The 24,543-nt window shown below is 36.5% G+C and overlaps 1 protein-coding gene across 1 annotated transcript in view; it reads right to left on the bottom strand.

Moving 5' to 3' along the window:
• Positions 1–2,910: 2,910 nt before the first annotated feature.
• TMBIM4 (transmembrane BAX inhibitor motif containing 4) overlaps positions 2,911–24,543 on the bottom strand; it is a 33,471-nt gene continuing 11,838 nt past the window's right edge. The window contains exons 2-7 of the mRNA XM_003259670.3: positions 19,346–19,454; positions 18,244–18,349; positions 13,864–13,897; positions 11,819–11,936; positions 4,703–4,748; positions 2,911–4,146 (exon numbers count right to left, since the gene is read on the bottom strand). Of these exons, the coding sequence (XP_003259718.1) occupies positions 3,940–4,146; positions 4,703–4,748; positions 11,819–11,936; positions 13,864–13,897; positions 18,244–18,349; positions 19,346–19,454 (620 nt within the window). The 3' untranslated portion in view covers positions 2,911–3,939. The remainder of the gene's footprint in view (positions 4,147–4,702; positions 4,749–11,818; positions 11,937–13,863; positions 13,898–18,243; positions 18,350–19,345; positions 19,455–24,543) is intronic.

Raw genomic sequence — 24,543 nt, 5'->3', positions numbered from 1 at the left:
TGGCCTGGTAAACTCCTGCTGGTTGCTAGAAAAAAAGGGTTCTGAGGCAAACTATGGGTACCTTTTTTCTTTAAATTTGTGTCCTTTATGAAACCATGCATAGCATGGAAATTACTGAATTCAGAATATAGCAAGGTTAAAGAGGCTGAAAAAAACTTAGAACATTTGATGTAAAAAAAAGGAAGCATGCCTAAGAAACCTGGTTTATTTAAATGAGATTTCGTTCTTATAAAGCAAGTGAATTTCTGTTTTACAAGTCAACCATATACTGTACCTCATCTTTCAAATGAGAAGTTAGCTACCTCACCCAAAAATATATGTGCACATTGCATTTTAGAGAAAACTTACATTCTGATAGTCATATTTACTGTATCTTGTTTAACATACCAGGACAAGACTTTTGAATAGGCACTTGGCACCAGAAAAAATAATTTACCTATTATGAAAATGTCATGTTAAAATACCATGCCATGACTTAGCATTACAAGTGCTTTAAACAGCTGAGTAAAACACCCTTTTACTCCTTTTTACTTATGTCCCCTCACCAGTTATATAAAAGCAGTTCTAGAAGAGTTAAGTGGCCTTAGTATATTTAAAAGTCTAATTCATTCCTTCATTCATGCCTTTGAATATGCACTCTATTATAGGCACTATGCTGAATTTGCAAAGATGAAGGAAACTAAACTACTGTTTTCGGGAAACTTTATCTCCTAATGGACAAACAAGGCTTAAGGGTCCAACTAAACATTGCAGTGGCTCATCACCGAGCTGGAAGGAGCCTATATATAGAACTAGAGGCACAGTGGGTGGCCCTGAATACCTTACAGGAAGCAGACTGATTTTCTCATCCAAAAGGCATGCTACATGATGCAGAACAGTCAGTGGGGCGCCTGCAGTCAGGCCTCTCCCATGGAATCCCTGATCTGCACAATCACTTAGTAAGGAACAGGAAGACTTCTGGGATTCAGATAGTGACCCCATGTTGCCCATTCCCTAGATGATGGGGACTTCAAGACAAAGCTCTAGAAAGATGAAAGGAAAAAGCAAAAAGTATCTAAGTCCTTAGCTGCTCCAAAAAAAGGCCTGCAGCTGGCTGTTGACCACTAATCCCTGGAAATGCATCAAGTAGACTGAAGCTAGGTCTGAGAAGAAATCAAGGCAGGTGTATACGGCCTACTGCATCTCTTTTCCCAAATTACGTTCAAGAAATACAGAAGTTCTCAGATACTGCTCTTTCCTCATTTTCCTCCTACCTCTTAGCTGTTCTTCCTTTCGCCCTTGCACACTGAGTTGCCTGTTGCTCTGTCCAAGTCCTGCTAATTCCACATTCTTTTTTTTTTTGAGACGGAGTCTCACTTTGTCACTAGGCTGGAGTGCAGTGGCACGATCCTGGCTCACTGCAACCTCTGCCTCCCGGATTCAAGCAATTCTTCTGGCTCAGCCTCCTGAGTAGCTGGGATTACAGGCGTGCACCAACACGCCCAGCTAATTTTGTATATCTAGTAGAGACGGGGTTTCACCGTGTTAGCCAGGCTGATCTCGAACTCCCAACCTCAGGTGATCTGCCCACCTCAGTCTCCCAAAGTGCTGGGATTACAGGTGTGAGCCACCATGCCCAGCCCTAATCCCACTTTCTATTAATATTTCTGGAGTCTGTGTATTTTCACCTTTACTTAATGCAATGCTTTAAAATGGTCGAGGTATATTCCCTACCTAGAAGAACTCATACCTATACACAGTGGGACACAAAGGAATAAACCAATGGTTCATTTGTAAAATGTAATATTTTGTACCAAAGGTTTTCAAACTTCTTGGTCTTGGGATTCCTTTACACGCTTATTATATTGATCATATCAGAAATTAAAACAATTTTTTTTGGAAAATTTAAGTCATTTAGAAAGGATAAACTTATTACATGTTAACATTTTTATGGAAAATAACTGTTTTCTAAATAAAAAATAATTTAGTGAAAAGAATGGCATTGTTTTACATTTTAAAAATGTCGGATCTACTTTTGCTTATACAGAATCTTTAGTCACAAATCAGTCCATTCCACCTTTGAACTGAAAATGGTATTAATACCATCAGCTGACATTAATTAGGCACTTAGTTTAGTTTATTTATCTATCTCATTTAATCCTTGTAATAGCCCAATAAGCTAGACATCATTATTATTCCCATTATGAAGATGAGGCAAGAGACCTAAGGAAGGATAAATAATTTGCCAAATGTCACTTAAGCACCTGGTTGGATTGCAAGGATTCTAATCTAGATGCTTTTACCCACCATGCTATGTTAAACTTGATTGCACTACATCATGCACTTGGATAATTCAACAATTAATGATAATAAAGTCAAACTTACATCTACAAATCATGCAAGCTTAAATTGATACTACAAGTTTATTTCAACTTAATAGCTGGGAAATATTTAGGGGGTGTTATGGGCCGAGTTGTAGTCCCCCCAAAATTCACATGAAGAAATCCTAATCCCAGCACTTCAGAATGTGACTGTATTTGGAGATAGGTTTTTAAAGAGATAATTAAGGAAAAATGAGGTCCTCAGTGTGGGCCCTAATCCAGTATGACTGGTATCCTCATAAGAAGAAGAAATTTGGGCACAGACAAGTACAGAGGGAAGTCCATTTAAAGACACAGGGAGAAGATGGCCATCTACAAATCAAAGAGAAAGGCCTCAAAGGAAACCAACCCTGCTAACACCTTGATCTTGGACTTTTAGCCGCCAGAACTGTGGGAAAACAAATTTCTTGTTGAAGCCACCCAAGCTGTAGTACTTTGTTATGGCAGCTTAACAAACTAGTACAGTGAGGGAATTTGACAAAATTTCATTGGTTACTGGTACACTGACCTAACATGCTGTGTGGCCCAACACAAATGAAACCATAAGACAATAGTTCCCAAATATTTTAATTTTGAAATCAATATACTTAATGGCTGATGACCCAGTATCTTTGGTGTCCTCTAACCACATTAGCATTCTATAATTTCAAATGAAATCTATACTTTAAAAAACAATTAATGTCAAATTTTGTCATAATATCTGACTTTCAGGCAGACTTTTAATGTTAGTACAATTTAAAATGAAAAGACATTAACATTTTAATGTAATACTGAATAATTCTCTGTGGAATTTATCTTTTACATTTTTTTCCTTTTAAGCAAAAATAGATTTACAGTTTATAATGGTAAAGACTCTACTACTTTAGAATCAAAGCCAAATCAGTATTACTTAATAATTCAGGGAAAATTTAGATAAAATCCCTAGACAAAGGTAAACCGATATTCTTATCTACTCATAAAATTATTTTTGAATTGCAAACGAACCGCTATGCGTGGCTAATTTAGGAAGAAAAACTTTTTTTTTTTTTTTTTTTGAGACTGAGTCTCGCTCTGTCACCAGGCTGGAATGCAGTGGCGTGATCTTGGCTCAATGCAACCTCCACCTCCCAGGTTCAAGCGATTCTCTGGCCTCAGCCTCTTGAGTAGCTGGGACTACAGGCATGTGCCACCACATCCAGCTGATTTTTGTATTTTTAGTAGAGATAGGGTTTCACCATGTTGGCCAGGATGGTCTCGACCTCTTGACCTCGTGATCCACCTGCCTCGGTCTCCCAAAGTGGTGGGATTACAGGCGTGAGCCACTGTGCCCAGCCAGAAAAGCATTTTTAATAGAATTTTGATAGCTCTTAACTGAGATCCTAAATCAAGGACTTAGAAATGAGTTATCATAAAGAACAGTAAGATTTTAAAGCTCTCAAAATTACATATGATACAAATAAAGATTGTAACAGTATTTAATCATTGTTTCAAACTTTATTACTTAATGAAACAGTTTCTATATACTGCTTCCAATTACTTTAATCCTTTTTTCTCATTAAATTTTTTTTGTTGTTCTTCAGTTGAGCTGAGATACTTTTAATTACTTTTTATTAACTGCTTCCAGAAACCGTAACAGGTGCAGGAATAGATTGATGATATCCAAGTAGAGGCTGATGGCAGCTAATACATACTCTTCAGGTGACAGTTTATGCATCAGTGAGTGTGTGTCATAGATGATGAATCCACAGAAAAGAAGGGCTCCTGCAGCGGCTAAGACCAACTCCATTATCTCGCTATAAAAAAATAACTATAGGGAAGAGATTAAAGAAATATGTTTATATTTGAGAACAGTATTAACAGGACTTAACTTACTTCTTCTAATGATTTACTGCTACATTACACATTTGACAATGGTATACAACTTTGAATACAAATGTTAAAAGCAGAAAAAGGCAAGGCAGGTCCAAACTTGCCTCTGTTGGATGGAAGGATGAATGAGTGGTTATATTCCATTAAACTAAATTACTCACTTTGAAAAACAGCATTCCAAATATAAATTATTTTAAAATATATTTCGTTTTTCACAATTAAATGTGCCACTGGAGCTTGGCAGTTGTAAGCGAGGGCCTCTTTCCATGAATTTAATTCATTTATTCATTCATCTTTTTTTTAGTCAATAATAAGGACCAACACAAGACCCTGATTTTCTAAAGGGATAATGCTATAATCATTCTATATACAAATGTTCTGGATAATTATAACCAAGTGTCCTATCATAAGAGTATCTCTTATAGCTTTTTGAGGTTATTTATATTGACACAGCCAGAATTATATTTCAAGTTAACCATTATAACATAACTTACCTTCAAGAATCCTGACAGGCACAATATCCACAAAAGAGCAAAGAGCCTATAAAAATACAATTGTAGTAATTTACAGTATTGTTCCTTACAAAAAAAACTTTGTAAACCCATTCAACACTTTCTGAAAAAAACATCCATCTGGATTTTTTGCTGAAGAATAACTAAAATGTAAGAATTTGTAAACATACAATGAATATAATGCCCATCTTGGATCTTTTTTTTTTAAAGAAATTGAAAGAACAGCTATTTATTCAACATTTGTCTTTATGGTATACAAACCTAGTTAACAGTATAATTTGTGAAGTTTTGGAACATAAAATACAGATAAAAGCAGAAATATCATTACAAGTATTTTAATTCAGAGATCTACAAAAACTTTTAGAAAATACATAAACAAATGAAATATGATTGCACTTTTAAACCAAGTAATAACAAGTTATTCTGTGAACATGTCTATCAAAGTTCACAATGTACTTTCCATTTTATTTTTATGTATTATGGAACTTAATTGATGGACACATCTGACACTGCCATAATTTTATGAGTTACAATTCAATTGTTATATATAGAGAGTATAAATTATATGAGAAAGGACATCCAAGAAGTCAGTCTTTTGTAATAAAGTATGGGACTTATCAGCTGCTTCAGGTCACAGGGAATTACAGAGGCCACATTTATCCTCCTTTCTTAAATAAAATCAGACAAAATATATGAAACAACAGTTCTTGGACACTGGACAGCAAACAGCACAGGACAGGGATTCCTGAGACAAAGGATATAAAGAAAGTGAAGTCTATATTTGCCCCAGCTACAGAGGGTTTCCAGGCCACCATGTAGGCATAAGAACCCATACAGTCACTTGCGATCTCCTTGAGTTGAGTAGACAAGAATTCAGAGGTCAGGGAAGCCAAGGTAGCTAGAATTTGCAGGGCAGAAAACCAGAAAGAAGAGAACTATCCATCAAAAGTGAGCACTCTGGTGTGTGCACAGGGTTCCCCTGGAGTCTGTAGCTACGTTCTGATTAATACATGCATGTTAAGGAGGTGACCAAGGCTGGAGAAAGAACCACCATAGAGAAGCAGGCCGAACAATCCTCAAGAGTTCACACAGGACTGGGAATAGTTTGCATTCACACCAGCTGGAGTAGAAAGACCTCGTAAGACATGCACTGAGTAGTATGCTGAAGGGTACTGTCTCAGCAGTACCCTTAGGGCCAAATGAGCCCCTAAGCTAAAAGCTGTTCTGGACCTGCCTAACAGAGCCTCAAAAGGTTTACTTTCCAAGGAACTTAACTGCATCCTAGGAGAACAATGCCAAATATATTTAAAGTTAATACAACAAAATTCAGCACCCAACCATGTAAAATGTATAATGACCAGCATCCAATAAAAAATTATAAAGGCATGCAAAAGAATGAAGGAAATATGACCCATAACAAGGAGAAGAAACAATCAATAGAAACAAATCCAGAAATGACACAATGATAGAATGAGTAGACAATGACATTAAAAATATACTCCCTAGTTCAAGGAGATCGAGGAAAGAATGATCATGAGGAGGAGAGAAATGGAAGATACTTTTTTTTTTCAAAAGACACAAATTGAACTGAACTTTAATTGATTAAAAATACAATATATGAAACACAAATATTCTGACTGGAATTAATAGCAGATTAGACACTGAAGAAGATTACTAAATTTGAAAACAGCAATAGAAACTAACCAAAATGAATCGCAGAGAGAAAAAGACAAAAAAAACCCCCAAAAAACAGTGAATTAGGGGACAACATCTAGAAGTCTAACACAGATGTAACTGGAGTCTCAAGCAGAGGAGAAAGAAGGGGAGACAGATAAATGTTTGAAGAAATAATGGCCAAAAATTTCCCAGATTTGAGCTGTGCACAGTGGTATGTGCCTGTAATCCCAGCTACTCAGGAGGTGGAGGGATCACTTGAACCCAGGAGTTTGAGTCCAGCCTAGGCAACACAGCAAGACCCCATCAATTAAATAATTTTTTTTTCCAAATTTGATGAAAACTTTACATTGTCAGATCCAAGAAACAGAAGAAAAGTGGAGGGGGAGGGAACCACACCAAGAAATATTGTAATCGAATTACTGCAAACCAGTGATAAAGAAAAAATGGTAAAAGTAGCTATGTATGTGTGGAGGAAACATATACAGAGGAATAAATATAAGAAAGATGGTAGACTTCTTGTCAGAAACTACATAAGTCAGAGAACAGTGGAATGACATCTTTAAAATACTGAAAGCAAGAAAAAAAACCCCAAAACCTAGAATCTTACACCCAGCAAAAGTAACTTTCAAAAATAAAGACAAAGGTTTTTTTCAGACACAAAAGATGACCAACAGACAATAAGAAATGTTAGAAAGAAGTCCCTCAGTCAAATGATATTAGGTGGAAATTTAGATTTACATGAAGAGATGAAGAAGAGTAGAAATGGCAAATACATTGGTGAACATAAAAGGACTTCTATTTTTAAAATCCCTTTAAAAGATAATATAATTTTTAGTGCAAAAATAATAATGTATTATGGAGTTTATAACATGTAGAACTAAAAGTTACGGCAACAATGGCACAAAGGTAGGGAAAAGGAGATACAAGTATACATGAAATGGTATATTATTTGAGGATAGACTAATAATTTAAAGTCATATATTATAAAACCTAGAGCAACCTCTAATTAAAAGAACTATAGCTAATAAGCCAATAAAGAAGATAAACACAACCATCTTAATAATCACAATAAATGTAAATGGAGTAAATACACTAACTAAAAGCAGAGATGGTCAGATTAGATTTTTAAAAACCAAGATCCAGAACTATGATTTCTAAAAAAAAAACCTTTTAAATATAAAGACACAAATACATTAAAAATAAAAGGATAGAAAAAGATATACGATGCTAACATGCTAACACAAATTAAGAAAGCTGGGGTTGCTATAGTAATAACAAAATAGATTTTAGGGCAATGATATTACTAGAGCTAAAGAAGGTCACTTCATAATGATAAAGGGGTCAGTTCAAGAGTACAACAATCCTAAATGTTTCTGCATCTAAAAATGAAGTTTAAAATAATATGATGCAAAATTATAGAATTTACATAAGAAATAGACCAATCCATACTTGTAGTTGGAAATTTCAACACCCCTCTCACATTAATTGATAAAACAAGTAGGCAGAAAATTAGTAAGCAAATAGAAGACTTAACATTATGAACCAACTTTACCTAATTGACATTTATCAAATCATCCGACAGCAGCAACAAAATGCACATTCTTGTCTAGTGCACAAAGAACATTTACCAAGATACCATTAAAAAATAAATAAATAAATAAATAAATAAATAAATAAATGCAAAAGGACTGAACTCATACAAAATAAGTTCTCTCACAATAACAGTTATGTATTGTAATGCTATTTGGTGAAATGAAGGCATGATGAGAATCTAGTCCTCAGCTGTCTCTCTGAAATGGCCCTAAAATTTCTCAGGATACATCTGGCATACCTAAGTGAGAATGAGGTATCATGCTACCTCACAATATAGATCCTTCAGGACTGAAAGGGACTTAGGATTTGCTTTTTCATTCTTAAAGCCTAGGGAAATTCCAAAGCTCCTGCACCATGGGGTATGGGGAAGGTGATATTAAGAACTTACAACATCCGAGACATTACCCTACTTGCAGGCTAACAAGTTAGCCTGGCACAGTTTCATGGATGCATCAAGCTCCTAGGTCTGACATAAAGGACAGTTTACAGTAATAACAGTAGTATCAGCATTTTTATGACAGGGCCCAGGTGATGCTAAGAGGGCCACATGACACCTACACACACAGTGGGTTGTGTTACAAGAGAGGAACCTTGAATTTAGGGAAGCAAGTCTTTTTTATAATGGAAAGTAAACATGCTTGCCCTCTGCTCTAGCGAGCACTATTTCTATCTTTCCAGGCTGTTCGCTATTGGAAAAAAAAAAACCCTTAAAAAGATTGTCTGGAACAAAGAGCAGTCAGCACATCATTCACAAGACATTCAGAAACACAAGAGACCCATGAAAAATCCTCTCCAATTCTTGTAGGCTTCTAATAAGACATTAGGATAGGGCTGCCAGAGGTCACTGGACATTAATTTACTCTTATTCACTAACTGGACAAGATCCTACATTTGAGCCTGATCAGACACTATTGACAATACATATTAAAACAGATACCTTTTGTCCACTACAACATCCAAGTTGAAATCTGACACACTTAGGCTCCCTGGTTAAGCAGCATGCCCCACCCAGCGACCTAAGTGTACACACACTAAAATGGTTATTTAGGGTCACAGGCTCCATTTGGTAAGTTTCTAGTAAGAAATTCAGCCTAAGACTTGTCAGTTTCTAACAGCATTCTCTGTAGATACTGTAACAGGTAAAGATTTGAAAGTCATGTGCTACAAATATTCTGCCTAAGTTGTTAGTTCACTCTACTCTGACTCACATCTCATTAAATATTTAAGCATCAAAGAGAGCAAATTTTCTGAGAATATAGATAAGATATACCATGGACATAGTGCTGATTTTGCTATTCTAACAACTCCATCTAGAGGACTCACAAATCCTACCCTCTTCCTTCTCAACAAGAAGCACAGAATAAAAAAATAACTTACAGTGATGTACCAGTAAACTGACTTTCTAGGAAAGAAAATGAGCCCTGATTTGTAGTGCTTCTTAATTTCTGTGGTGTACATACATCCTCCATGGCCTACTTTAAGCTTCCAGCAGTTTAACAACTGACTTGCAAGATGCCTCTCATAAGCTGGCACAAGGCAACTCTAGCACACCAGTGACCAGTTGCCATGGTTACCATATGTAGTTCTGAGATTTAATTCCTTTTGTGGCAGAATTACCACAGGATAATGATGTTGTAAAGACATCACAGCTTTAAGTCAATCTATGAAGCACTGCCACCATTGCTTCATACTACCATACATCCAAACATTTAACACATTTCTTCAGTCCCTATTATGTCCCATAAACAGGTCAGAAGGAACAGCCTATAAACTTTTTAGAAAATGTTTTCACAGAAAATCTTTTCCCTCGGTCTTTATATCCATTTTGGCGCAGCTTCCACAACCACTTTGGCTTTGAGGCATCACAGTAAGTAGTGCCATTATGTTTTATTTAAAATGCAATAAAGTGCTACTCTTAAGTAGCTGAATCTATGGCATACTGACCAAAGTATAATTATTATTAGGATTTTGCTAGAGAATCATTACATGGCAATATCCAGTAACTAATAGCAGTAGATGCAATTCAGTGGAGAACTGGGCTGTATACCAAGAGCAGTAGTGAAGTGTTAAAATTTTAAATATGTATACTGTAATCAAGTTTTCATTTTTGTATCATCCAACTGCTTGGTGGAAAAGAGGCTGGAAACTGGTAAGACTGGAGAACAGAGAGGCTGGTTGTAGTAATACAGGTAAAAGGCAATTTTGAAAGGGTTCCGTTTCCAGTATTACAGCAAATAAGGACTATTTCAGACTAATTACTGCCCCTGTTCCACCCCGAAAAACTACTGAAATGATGCATAAAAGAGAAAACAAAGAATACCTTCTTAAAAACATCAAATAACTGTCAAGGTAGAATGGAATTATCAAGTCAAAATCTAGGTAAAAGTGGAAACCCAAAGAAGTAATCATAGTACTGTAGCTGAATTTGCCCAACTACAAGAAAAGTCATCAATGCACTAAGCAGGGGTAAATTGGGGGGTGGGGGCAGAGAAGAACCATCCTGGGAAATTGTCACCACAAGCTATCCCTTTGCTGATTTGTAGTCTAACTGAATAACACCTGTGTGGTTGGGAAAACATTGTAAGCCATGAATTTACTTTCAAGTGGACCTAATCCAATAGTTTTCCCAGATGCTAGGCAAAAACCCAAATACTGTATGGAAAAGTACACCTTCAACCAAGGCCTCAAAGAAATTCAACAAATAATTTTTCAAGGACAATTACATAGTCAAAAATAACTGAATACTTAAAGAAAATATCATAAGAATTATCAGAAACAGCAGACACAGACAGACGCACTTCAGAAATATCTGGTCTCAGATCTATATATGATCACTGTAATACCATTTTTATCAATCAATGTAAATTTATTATGAAGAGGCTGAAATACAAGGCAGGTTTACCAGAAAAGGATTTAGAGAGATGATACTGGAATTAATGAAAGGGAGGGAACAGTTGGAGACTGGGTTGAGAAGAGGAAGTAGAACAAACCTTTCATCATATATGACACACAAATATGTATGAAACATCCTTCCAAAGAAGGAAAACAGAAAATGTTACCTCTCCCTAAATCAAACTCTATTCTAATGAAACTATTTAAGCAGCTTGCGCAATTGTCCGTGTTGGCTGACCAACTATATTTTATCTCAATAGAGACTTCTGGTGTTCTGGATTACCAGAATAGAAGGGGTGGGGGAGGAAAGAAAGTTTAGCAAGAGCAGACTTTCGTAAATAGTGTTGTAACAGGAAAAAGAAAATGGTTGGGTGACTGTGCCAACAGGAAGCCACTGTGAGCTTAGAAAAGAGTCTATGCATTCCTACCAGGTGAGGGCAATGCTGTACCATAATCCTAATATAAAAAGGATCATTCCGTATATTTGTTTGAGGAAGGATACAGGTTAATCTAGATGGATCAAAAGGCCTTAAAGTTCATGCAGACCCTTTCAATACCTGTACTAATTACAGCGCTTTTTCCACGAAGACGTAGATGGTCTTGGTAACATTTATGCTAAGACAAAGACTGAAATAATTTCAGTAAATTCCATAAGGTTAATAAAGCATACAAGCTTAAACTCTCTGGAAAGCTTATTATTATTTTTTTTAATTCACTTCCCTTTCACTATAGGAGAGAAGCAAGTAAGTCAAAGCCACTTTCCATTTCTGTGTATGTTCTGGGAGTACGACCTGGCCCTAGTACTCAAAGAGATGATCTCTTATTACCCTCCGTTTTAAGACAGCACCCAAAAATAACAGTGTAGCACATTCCTCAAAACCACCTATAATAATTAAAGACATCTATCTATTATATCCAAGAATATATACAACTTACCCTGCTCCAAATTTGCTGAAATCCCTCTTAGATTGTAGAGTATACACAGTCAAACCAAAAAATACTGTAGTAGTCAGTATGAAAGCTTGCAGAATAATATATACATCATAGAAAGTAACTGTAAAATTAAAACACTGATCAACATGCATATAAACATGCTCAATACAAAACAGCTTTTTCTGGCATTTTACAGAAATGCTTCATTTTGTCCTGTACTTTATGCCAATAAAAACAATTAGAAAAGATTTCTTATCCATCCTTGACTACATGGGTACAGTGAAACCACACCCATAATGCAATTAACAGTCTCCAAAAAATTCATTCATACAAAATCAGAGGTCACATTATTACCAAGTTAATGAAATGACTGGAGAGCTATTACGCCTGTAGCCAGTTTGGAGTTTTACAGGTATGGCAGAGTGATTCTCAGCCATCTCTGTCCCAGGCACAGTTTACCACCATCTGTGGTGATTGATTGTCCATTATGGTTTAAATATCAATAGGGATGACTCTGGGTCTCCTACCTGGATGGGAATTCCTGGACAGTAGCAGCAATTCCAGCAATCATCTGGTTAGTTATACTTGGTTTATCAGCCCAAATCAAGGAAATTGGGAAAGAAAAATATTGGGGCTGTCTGGGGTTGCCTACGATTCACTTACCCTGCAGAGGACAGAAACCAACCACTAACTGCTTTATATCCAAATGTGTATTATCTTGGAGTACATTATTTTGGGGTTTACTGAATATATGCCAAATTCCTTTCTGTAATTTTAGAATAATCATCCAGTCAATTATGGCTATTGTAATAAAACTCCTTAACATTTTAATAAATTGCAAAGTTATAACCTCTTGGAGGTTAACTGCTTTGAACCCAAAGCCATTTAAGTAATTTTTAATTTTTCAGAGAGTAATTATTCATGTTCTTTCTATCCTTAAATGCTACATGATTGGAATTTCTCTGTTTATGCCATTACAGGATTAGGAAGGTGAACATGGAAAAGATAAGACATGAAGTCCATTTTGCTTCTTGTCAGTAATTTAAGTATATGATTAGGTTGAAAAGATATTGCAATTACTGAGGAAAATAATGTTCTCAGATTACCTCATCTATGTTTTTCTACCCCCAATTCCAATAATCCTGAAATGAATCTCTCTCCTACATTCTTTATACATAGTAGGGGCTGGAGAAGGGAGAGATGGATTTGATAACCTTAATAGTAAGTAACATTAATAATAAGTAAATATTAATAATACTTCCTATGTTAAGAAGCTTCAATCCTATTATTTATTACTATTTATTTATATTGATTCTTTTAAAAAGAGATTACAAAAACATACAGATTAAACAAAACTGGCATAGAAAGGTTAAAAAACTAATGACAAAATAGGTAGAGTAAACTATAAGGATAAACAACTTGCTGTTATGGAGAGTAATAATTAACTCTGACCTTTTTGGTACCAAGGTTAACCATTTTGAGACAATCAGAATTTCTATTCTTAATTTACTGAAATTTTTTATTTGAGGCATTACATAGGGTAATCAAGTAATTATAACAGAAGCGGCCTTCAAACATATATTTAACATGAAATACAGAGCAGAAATTACCACTGTTTCTTGTAGTGCCTTTTGATAAAATGAGGATATAATATTAAAGCACAGTTCGGCACAGGCCAGTTAAAGGAGTTAAGCTCATACATATGATCAATGTATGTGGCTCAAAACACATGTTCTCAGTTACTTGAGGATACCTTTAAATTAGGGAAAAGTTTAGCTATAGTTGTCTTATTTTTCTAAATGGATAAACAAATGAAATACTGTTCTCCATTCCTTTTATTTTTCTTTTCCACTTCTAAGCTCAGCCGAAATATGTAAAGGATAAATATCAGACTTTTGCTTATACTTTAGGAATTCTTCATTCTATGCTATATTTCTGAAATATGATATACCATGATGTTAAACTTTAGCCCCAAATACCTTTTTACCTGAAAGATTTATCTAAATTAAAAAGTTATTATAACATATAGAAATGCAATTACGGCTTACCAACAACTGCCACAGTCAGAGCTTCCAACAGCGTCTAATGAAAAGAAACTTAAATTAATGACTGTAAAATTTATACTATCTCATGTACATTTTCTAATTTCTAGCAGCTTAATGTGATCCCATATGAATGATCTCATTTTAGCTTCAAAGCAGCCCTGCGAAGTATACGGGGCAGTTAGTAAACCCACCATAGTGAAAATGAGACCTCAAGATATTGAATGAGAATATTTACATTCTAATTGTGATACTATGACTCTTTATGCTCTAATCGCATATTTGTAACAGGAAGACTATAAATATAGAACATTCTATTTTTCTTACTGTGTAATATAAATAAGCATACAATTGCAAATTATGTGCACATTTATAAAACCTCAATACCTCACACAAACATAGGAAGAATAAAATATTTAGGTAGTACTTTGGTGTGGGAATCTTGAAACTGTTTCCCAATATTCATTCTCTCTTTCTTCCCTAATAACAGAATTTTTACCTGGACACATGGCTGTTCAGATTAAACTGCATTTTTTCAGTCTCCTTTGCAGCTAGGTCTGACTACGTAACGATACTCTAGCTAATTTAACGTGACTAAGATAGGAATTCAACTTCTGGATTGTGCTCTAAAAACAAAGAAAGACTTGCTCTCCCCTTCCTCTTCTCATTTGTTCGTATTAATAACTGGATACTCTGTGGCTGTGGGAGTGATCTATCTTATACCATATGATCTACCATATGCCACTCTAGGAATGCCTGGACCTTAGCAGAAGCGTGGGTCCTTGTCACCTTCACTAAATTGTCATTCAAATTTTTACATGAAGAGAAATAAACTATCTTGTTTAAGCCATTGTTATTTTGTCACTGTTTAAGTCAAGTCAGAAGTAGCTGAACCCATATCCTATATAAAAGACTTGGGGATACTGAGCCATGTCCTCTAGCCTCTCTTTCCCCTTAATTACAGTTATCTTTATTTTGTCTTATATCCTTACTCTAGATAGATTTTATCAATCATCTGATAGACCATATCACAAAGGCAAAGCCAGAAATAAAGGCAGTGGCTGTATAATCATACTCCTGGTAGAAGCATCCCTGTACTCCACCCTACCTGATATCAGGAAACCATCAGCACCAGGGCAAAAATGGTATTAGAAATTGTACATAGACGTGGAGGCAATGGAACTGCTGTCACATTTTAATGCTTTTAGTAGTGCCAGCAAAAATGGTAGCAAAAGACGATAGAAATTTTTTTCTGGGCTGGGCATGGTGGCTCACACCTGTAATCCCAGTACTCTGGGAGGGCGAGGCAGGTGGATTGCTTGAGTCCAGGAGTTTGAGCCCAGCCTGGGTGACACAGCAAAACCCCCTCTCTACTAAAAATACAAAAAAATTAGCCAAGGATGGTGACATGCACCTGTAGTCCCAGCTACTTGGGAGGCTGGGAGGTGGGAGGATCGCTTAAGCCCAGGAGGCAGAGGTTGCAGTGAGCCAAGTTCGTGCCACTGCACTCCAGCCTGGGTGACAGAGAGAGACCCTGTCTCAAAAAAAAAGAAAAGAAAGAAATTTTGTTGGGGGGGGGGGGGCAACATGATCATACTATATTCTTGCTATTTATGACAAGATTTTAGGAAAGAAATCCCATACACATTCAAGTATCTAAGGAAACAGGATGGTATAAATAGGAGTTAAGACCTAAGACTAGGAAAACATGATAATGCCCCTTTAAAACAGATACACACATGCTCCTTGAGTTACAATAGGGTTACATGCCAATACACCCCACTGTAAGTTGAAAATATCGTTAAGTCAAAAATGTAGCTCAGAGTGTCTTTGGTTAAAGAAATCACCAATGCTTAAAGTCTGAAATTTCGTGGTTGCATATTGCTTTGACACCATCATAAAAGTGGAAAACCTTAAGGTGAATGATTCTAAGTCGAGGACTGACTGTCTGTCTGTCTGTCTTTCTGTCTATGTGCATGCATACACACACACACTCCTACTAGGGCAAGATAAGATTCACTTCCTTTCTTATCTTGGTGGATCAGGACCAAAAAAACCCCTAACGTTAAAGGTCCCTGAGTAATTTAAGGAAATGTATTGTACATACTTATTTGTTAAACCATTTTTAGCTATGGGCATGATGAATAGATTTAACAATCAGTGACTATCTTGCCTATAAGCATTTGGTTGATGCTTTTCTAGTGGGACCTCTCCCTGCTGGGCAAAAGTTGAACTACACCCTCTTCCCACACAGAAATCAGTCTTTCTGAGAGGAGGCTACATGTAGATGTGAAGAGGAATTCTATATGGCCGCCTTTTTTTTTATACTTCCTCTTTCCTGAGACATAGCTGACTAGGCCAGGAGTTGGCTCTTACCCAAGGCCTGGCAACCCATATATTGACTAACAGCCTACAATGTGACCTGTGCCAACAACCAAGTGTACCAATCAGATTCTTTCTCTCTCCTTCCTTCCTTCCTTTTCCTTTCTTCCTCCCTCCCACCCCCTTTTCCCCCCCTCTTTCTTTTTAAGACAGGGTCTCACTCTGTCACTGAGGCTGGAGGGCAGTGGCACAATCTCAGCTCACTGCAACCTCCACCTTCCGGTTTAAGTGATCCTCCTGCCTCAGCCTCCTGAGTAGTGGGACTACAAGCACGTGCCATAACATCTGGCTAATTTTTGTATTTTTTGCAGAGACAAGGTCTCACTATGTTGCCCGGGCTGGTCTTGAACTCCTGAACTCAAGCAATATGCCTGCCCCGGCTTCCCAAAGCGCAGGGATCACACAGGCATGAGCCACCATGCCTGGACCAGATTCTTTCTGACTCAGGAATCTGAACTCAAGAGATTGAAGCAATGGCAGTGGGAGCTAAAGTTAAATGACTCTTTGGGGGCAAACAATGGGTCATGTAAAAATTAAAGACAGAAAAAGGGAAAACAATGTATAAGGACAACTGAGGTAGAGAAGAGATGTAATAGAACGAGGGAGAGGAGAACACAGACTTTCGTCACTGAATTTCCTATGATATCATCATTTCTGGAATCTTCCTCCAGTTCTCCAGTTCATCTTCTTGAAGAGGATTTGGGTTGGTGGGTTCTCAAGCTCTTACATCCTTAAACTCCTTGTTACTTGCCATAACTTGAGTTAGGATTGACAATCTTGCAAACAAAAGAGCTTAAGATTTAAATGAATAATCTTTCCTATTACTGAAACTTACAAAGTCAGCAGCTTTTCTTTATCATTTTAACACAAACTCATTATCAGAATTCACAAACGTTTTTAGTTTAAAGCATTTTAATCTAATCAATAGCTTTTCCCACTCGTATTTGACTTTTCCCACTCGTATTGTTTGTTTGAGATGGGGTCTCACTCTGTCACTCAGGCTGGAGTTCAGTCACGTGATCTCAGCTCACTGCAGCCTCCACCCCACAACCCCATTACAGTGATCCTCCCACCTCAACCTCCCAAGTAGCTGGGACTACAGGTGCACACCACCATGCCCAGCTAATTTCTGTATTTTTTTGTGGAGATGGGGTCTCACTATGTTGCCCAGGCTGGTCTCAGATTCCCGGACTCCAGCGATCTGCCCACCTCAGCCTTCCAGAGTGCTGGGATTACAGGCATGAGCCACTGCACCCACCCAAGTATTCTTAATATTAGTTTGGAATGTTCTGAAGTAAATTTTTAGGTTAGAATCTAGTCATACTGGATGAGAAGAGGCAAAATAATTTTTTAGACACATAACTTGAGGCTTATCCCCTTATTCTGGTCATATTCTAAACTGAATTTTCATAAGTGGTAGTTTGGGTTTTAATTTTCACAAATATCTCAACACAGGACTTAAAGTTGGGTTCTCCCAACTATAATTTTGAAAAAAGTTACTAATGCACATAATTTGAGCAAAATGGTTCTTTAAAAGACCAGAGTAGTAAGATAATAACAAAGAAGAGTTAATAATAAAGAATTTAAATTTTATGAAATTAAAGCCACAACATAATTTTCTCCCAAGAAAATAATAGAATATTAGAGGTAGAAGGTATCACAAGGATTTATCTACTTTAATATTCTCATTTTACATATGAAAAAACTTAGGCACAGAAAGGATAAATGCCTTGCCAAGTGTCACATAATCAGATAGTAGCAAAGCCAGGTCATCTGATTCCAATTCAGCATTTTTTCCACTACATACTAATATTAATAGAAAAACCTTTGAAACTAATAAACTGTTAAAAGTTTTAAAAGACTATAAAATTACAAGTAATTTCCAAAGTACTCTAAAAAAAACTCATTAATTTTGTTCTGCCACTGTTATATATGTATTATATATGCATTTATTTAAAACTCAAGAATAATTGTTAAGGGAATAGAGAAAGTCAGAGTACTCACAAATCCAAAAAGTAGGTACAGGTTAAGGGGATACTTATGTCTGTTTAAAGTCAATGCAAAAATCAAACCCAGAGATCCGAGGGCAAACAGCAAAATTAAGGCAGGACTGAAAGACATAATATTAAGTGTTTCAAGTTAAAGAAAAAATAGCATGAGCAGTATTATCCAATTTAATAAAATTTATCTATTTTATATGTTTATGAAAGTACAGGGAAAAAAATCTGGAATGATCCACACCAAACTATCAAATTATTTTATATCTGGAAAATTTGAGGAGTACAAGGTAGAAACGAGCCTCAAGACAAAGAAAAGAGCCCAAAATGAACGGGGGAAACTTTTTCTTTTTACCATATAAACTTCTATCATATTTGAATAATGTTTGCAATTAGTATACTAATATTATACAATAAAGAAATTAAATAATAACAACTACTTTTTTAGGGTATTTGCCATATGGCTGTAATTTAAATTAAAGAATTGTACCTCCAATAGCAAACTAATAGTTCAAGACTCCCCGAATTGTACCTCCAATAGCAAACTAATAGTTCAAGACTCCCCTTTGGTGGGGAGAAGGGAGGACAGAAATTCTCTACTTCTATGAAAATATTCATTAGTTCTCCTTTCCTTTAATATAACGAAACTGTATCATGGAAATAATTATGATTCATCCCTGATTTTTAATCAGGGATGAATCATGTGGAGCTCTTTTGAAAAGTTCCCGGTGAAATTATGCTAGTCATGAGCCAAAACTAAAATGAACACACATTTATTTTTCAAGTACTGTCTTAGGCTTGGAGCACAGGGAATATAGTCTAATAAAGTTTTTAAAAATTAAGACTTTTAAAAATGGCATGCAGTAAAAATTCTTAATTTTTACTGAGGGTTTAACCCTAAGAAACTGAAGCTAAAAAGTTCAGAGGTAAATACCATGTTGTGGAGTATTTTTCTTCATCAAAAACAAAACTAATCAGACTTATAAGAGTAAATGAACCTTTTTTACATTTTAACCTCAAAAGTTAATAGAAAAAAAGTGGATTTTGTTTATGCCTTTTTGATAATATGCAATGTCTGAAAATTATTCATTATCATCTCATTACCTTACCTCTCATGTACAAATGTCCGTATAGACTCAAAGTATAAAAAAACTGTTGAAGTCACTGTAGTTAAGAGAACCTGCAGAGAAAGAATGCTGTAGACTTTTCTTAGAAAGGCTAAAAGAGAAAAAAAAAATACATTACTATTTTCTTGAGCATTTATCGTAGAACAGTAAAATCAAATTTCCTCTTTAAAAAATTGTTTTTTACATGTATTCTTTCCTAATTTTCCTCCTAATAATGTAATGTATAACTAAAACTAGACAAGAATACAAAGCTTCCAAAATAATTTAAAAATTTTAAGAGATATCTAAACCTGTCTCCAAAAAGCATGAGCCTAAAAAAATTAGTGGGCCAAAATGTAAATGTTTTCATCAAAATGAAAAGTGTATTAAATGCCTAGTTGTACCCAGCAGGATACAACATAGCAAAAGACTAAAAGCAGAACATTTTAAAAGAATGATTATATCTTGAGTCTGAAAAGGAGAAATAGAAAGCATATAAACGTAAGATTTTTTATGTCTTAATTTCAAAAATAGTAAAACTATTTCCCCCAAATGAAACTTATCCTGAAAAGGCAAGTAATATATAAACTTACTTTCACTTATCTATTATTATTTCTCATTTATAGTACCCCTGCCTCTAGTTTCTATACAATAGAAAATCCTTTCATAATATTTTGTTATCAATACCCAGAAATCACCTCTAAGGCTTAATGATTCAATGCTTATTATTAAAGTCTTCTGATATACAGTGATACAAATAATACAATGAACTTCCAAGAACTCATTACCACCTTCAGAAATAAAACATTAGTAACAGTTCCCACCTTCTCTCTATGATATCCCTCTCCCTTCACACTTCCGGCTAACTACAAATGATCTTTCAAGATTCAGCCTTTCTCAGTTCCCCATTCTGAATTAGATGTTTCTCCTTCATGTTCCTGAGGAACCCTAAACATAACACTAATCACTTTATAATTGATAAGTCTACTTTTCCATCACTGCCATTAGATTGTAAAGACCGAAAGCTCCCTAATAATCCGGAAGAAGCCTAATTCATTTCCTTACTCCCACCACTCAGCCTAGTGGATGGCACTGAATAAACAGTCATTAAATTTTATTTGCTTTTAAATAAATTTTTATTAAATTAATGAAGGGTAAATTTTACTAGTCAGGGAAGAGAAAAAGTATTATTCTGAAATGAAACAGAATAATGGAGCCACTGCTTAGAGGACTGTGCTTAGGCAGGCAATAAAAATCATGTTGAATGACTTTACTCAACAAAAGAAAATGTGATGTTGTCTCTTGCCTATCATGGCAATGCTCATGGTAGATGAGCATTAGATGGTGGATGTTCCTTTTGAAAAACATTCCTACTAAATACCTGGCTTTCCAAGGAAGGGTGAAGTGCTTTGATGGCATGTCAGCCAAATATCAAGTTAAAAAAACAAAATCTTTCACAAGAATAAGGGAATTTTCATGAATACTAAGGATTTAATCATCAAAATTCCCAAATATTAAATCTTAATTTTTCCCTCTGGCACTCTTTCCAAAATCTAGAGTGAGTTTTTCCTAATGTCTTAAACAGATTTTACTGGGCATATAATTTAACCACTGACTCATAAGAACACTGAATGTCCATTGTATTTTGGCTTAGAGATAAACAGTTCTCAACTCCACAACAGATCTATGACTTACTTTCTTAAAAAGGCCCTGATGTCTGAATGCTTTGGGAGGTCATTTCTATCTTCTTCATAAAAGCAGAGTAAAGAATATACTACTGGCATGGACAATGTTATTTGGGCTATCTTTCTGCAAATTTAATTATTAAACCAAAGGTCAAACCATTACACCTGCAAGGGATTTTCTGGGCTATGAGAAAAAAAAATCATATTCTTTACACTACAGCCTCCATGTCCTGGATTCAAGCCATCCTCTAGCCTCAGCCTCCCAAGTAGCTGGGAATATAGGCCCACACCAGGATGGGGTGTGTGTGCGCACGTGTGAGAGAGAGCGAGAGAGAGGCAGGGTCTCACTCTGTCTCCCAGGCTTAAGTGCAGTGGCATGATCATGATTCACTGCAGCCCCAATCTCCAGGGCTCAAACTCAACCTGCCCAGTAGCTAGTACTACAGGTGCATGCCACTATGCCCAGCTAATTTTTTTGTATTTTTTGTAGAGATGGGGTTTCACCACATTCCCAGGCTGGTCTTGAACCCCTGGGCTCAAGTGATCCACCCACCTTGGCCTCCCAAAGTGTTGGGATTACAGGCATGAGCCACTGTGACTGGCCCTGGAATGTATTCTTTACTTTTGATACTCTATTATGTACCTCATATAACTCAAACCCAATCCATATGATATATATTCTCAAGCAGTGGAAATTAGTGTTATTTCTTACCATTTTGTAAAACTGTTTTACAGTTCAAAACAATGTGCACATTAAGATCTAATGTTTATTTGTATATGTGTGTATGTATGCAAGTGCATATGTAATAAAAGACTAGAATAATATACATCCAGGTGTTCATATACCCTGGGCAGTATTACTAAGGATAATTTTCATATTCAGTTATTTACTAATCTGTGTTTTTTAGATACCAGCAGTACTTATTACTACTGCAATTAAAAACATTTTAAAGAAACTTGTGCTAAGCCTTTAAGTTCATACTAAAAAATTATCCTTATGCAGATATTCCAGACCGTAACTTTTTCTATACTCTAGTATCATAAGCCAAATCCCAGGCAAAAGCAGTATTGACACCCATTGTGAATAATATAAAAAGTAGCAAAGGACATGCATATACAACTTTCAGGAAAATATAAAAGATTCGATATGAAAAGAATACTAGTCAAACAGCAAGATTTTCCAATTTTTGTTGAGTCCTGATTTCTTCCCTTCTATTTGACATCTCAAAACTTAACATGGCCAAAATTGGAGCTCTTCATTTATCCAAATTTGCTGTTCTCCCAGTCTTCTCATCAATAACCAGCACCAACATCCTCCAAGCCAAAAACATAGAAGTCATCTTTGATTACCCACTCCCTGTTCCCAATCTATCAGCAACTACTGTAGTTCTACCTTTGAAAGTACAACGCATCTGCCTCTTTTGGTCTCCTCTGTTACCTCCCTAGTCAAAGTGTGCCTAATCTCTCACCTGGACCACTGGAGGAAGCTTCTAATTGGTCCCCATGCTTTCACTCTTGTCCCACCTATTTCTCCACACACTCTGTCAAAGTGATCTTTATGTAAAGTAAACCGTATCATGTGACTCTCTGCTTAAATACTTAGATAATCGTTTCACTTAAAATAAAATGTGAAAGATTTTATAGGACCTACAAGGTCCTACATGATGTAGAACCTTTCCAATCTCATCTCAGCACTCTCTCTCTTCCTCACCATGCTTTACCCACATTAGTCACTTTCCTGCTTCAGGGCCTTTGCACTTGCTCTTTCCTCTACTTGGAATGCCCTTATCCTTCTTTACATGAAGTAGTGGTTTAAGGTAAGTCACAGTTCTTTGACACTCCCTTCAAGTGAGTCCTAACAAAAAGAATGATGCAAAAGTGGCAGAGTGCTACTTCTAAGACCAAGTCATAAAAGGCGTTATGGCTTCCTCCTGCTCTTTCTTGGATCATTTCCTCTGGGACAGTGTTTCTCAACCTTGTTTTCAGTATTCCCCACCTAAGTAGCCTTCCAGGTACTTTTTTCCTAATAGCCCCCTCAATAAAATTTTAATGCCACAAATATACTATATATCTGTTGTACCATCGCCCTTTGGAAGGATATACACCATTATAAAATCTTAAGATTTTTTTTAGATCTTTACATCCAACTGTCATCTAATGGGGTCAGTAGCACCCCATTAAGAATGCATACTCAGGGAAGGCCAGCTATGTTGTGAGGAAACTAAGGGCACCCTATGGAAAAACACATGTGGGAGGAAAGTGAGGTCTCCTGCCAACAGCCAGTGAGAAACTAGGGACTCCTATGAATAGCCCTGTGAGTAGCCTGTCTGGGAGCACATCCTTCATCCCCAGTCAAGCCTCCAGATGTCTGGCACTAGCCAATATCTTGACCACAACCTAGGACAAACTTTAAATTAAAACTACCCAGATTCTTGACTCTCAGAAACTGAGATAATGTTTATTCTTTTAAACCACTAAGGTTTAGGGTAATTTGTGACACAAACAGAATATATATCTTGGTACTTGGAAGTGGGGTGCTGCCATACCAAACACCTAAAATATGCGAGAGAGCCTTTGGAATCAGGCAATAGATGAAAGCTGGCAGATCTGTGAGATGAAGGCTAAAAGAAAAGAGCCTTGAACAAACTGTTTGTAGAAAGTTAATGCCTTTGAGACTGCTGCAGGTGAGAGCTTAAAGGAAAGTGGGTAAAATTCTATGCAAACTGGAGGAAAGAGAATGCTTATTATATACTCAGAAAAAGTTGAGCAACAGTGTTAGCTATGTTAACATCAAAAGTAGAAAATGTGCTTAATGAAGTAGGTGATCAAACTAAGGAGACTCCCAGAGTGTTGAATGTACCTGCTGGCTTCTTGCTGCTTACACTAAAATACAAGAGAAGAGATACACAGCTAAAGGAAGAAATGTTAAAACGATGGGCTGGGCGTGGTGGCTCATGCCTGTAATCCCAGCACTTTGGGAGGCCAAGGCGGGCACATCACAAGGTAAGGAGATCAAGACCATCCTGGCTAACACGGTGAAACCCCGTGCCTACTAAAAATACAAAAACTTAACCGGGCATGGTGGCGGGCGCCTGTAGTCCCAGCTACTCGGGAGGCTGAGGTAGGAGAATGGCGTGAACCTGGGAGGCTGAGCTTGCAGTGAGCCGAGATTGTACCACTGCACTCCAGCCTGGGCAACAGAGTGAGACTCCGTCTCAAAGAAAAAAAAAAAAAAAAGAAAGGCTTCTGACTCAGGTAATCAAAAAAATACATAAAGAGTATAATTGTAAAATCCTTAGTTAAGACCTCACAAATATCCAAAATTGTGCCTCAAAAAAACATTCAAGCCAGGTGCAGTAGCTCATGCCTGTAATCCCAGCACTTTGGGAGGCCAAGGCGGGCATATCACGAGGTCAGGAGATCAAGACCATCCTGGCCAACATGGTGAAACCCTGTCTCTACTAAAAATATAAAAATTAGCTGGGCATGGTGGCGTTTGCCTGTAATCCCAGCTAC

This window comes from Nomascus leucogenys, chromosome 10, assembly GCF_006542625.1.
Source record: "Nomascus leucogenys isolate Asia chromosome 10, Asia_NLE_v1, whole genome shotgun sequence".
NCBI classification, from domain to species: domain Eukaryota; kingdom Metazoa; phylum Chordata; class Mammalia; order Primates; family Hylobatidae; genus Nomascus; species Nomascus leucogenys.
This window is presented reverse-complemented; position numbering and strand designations above follow the sequence as displayed.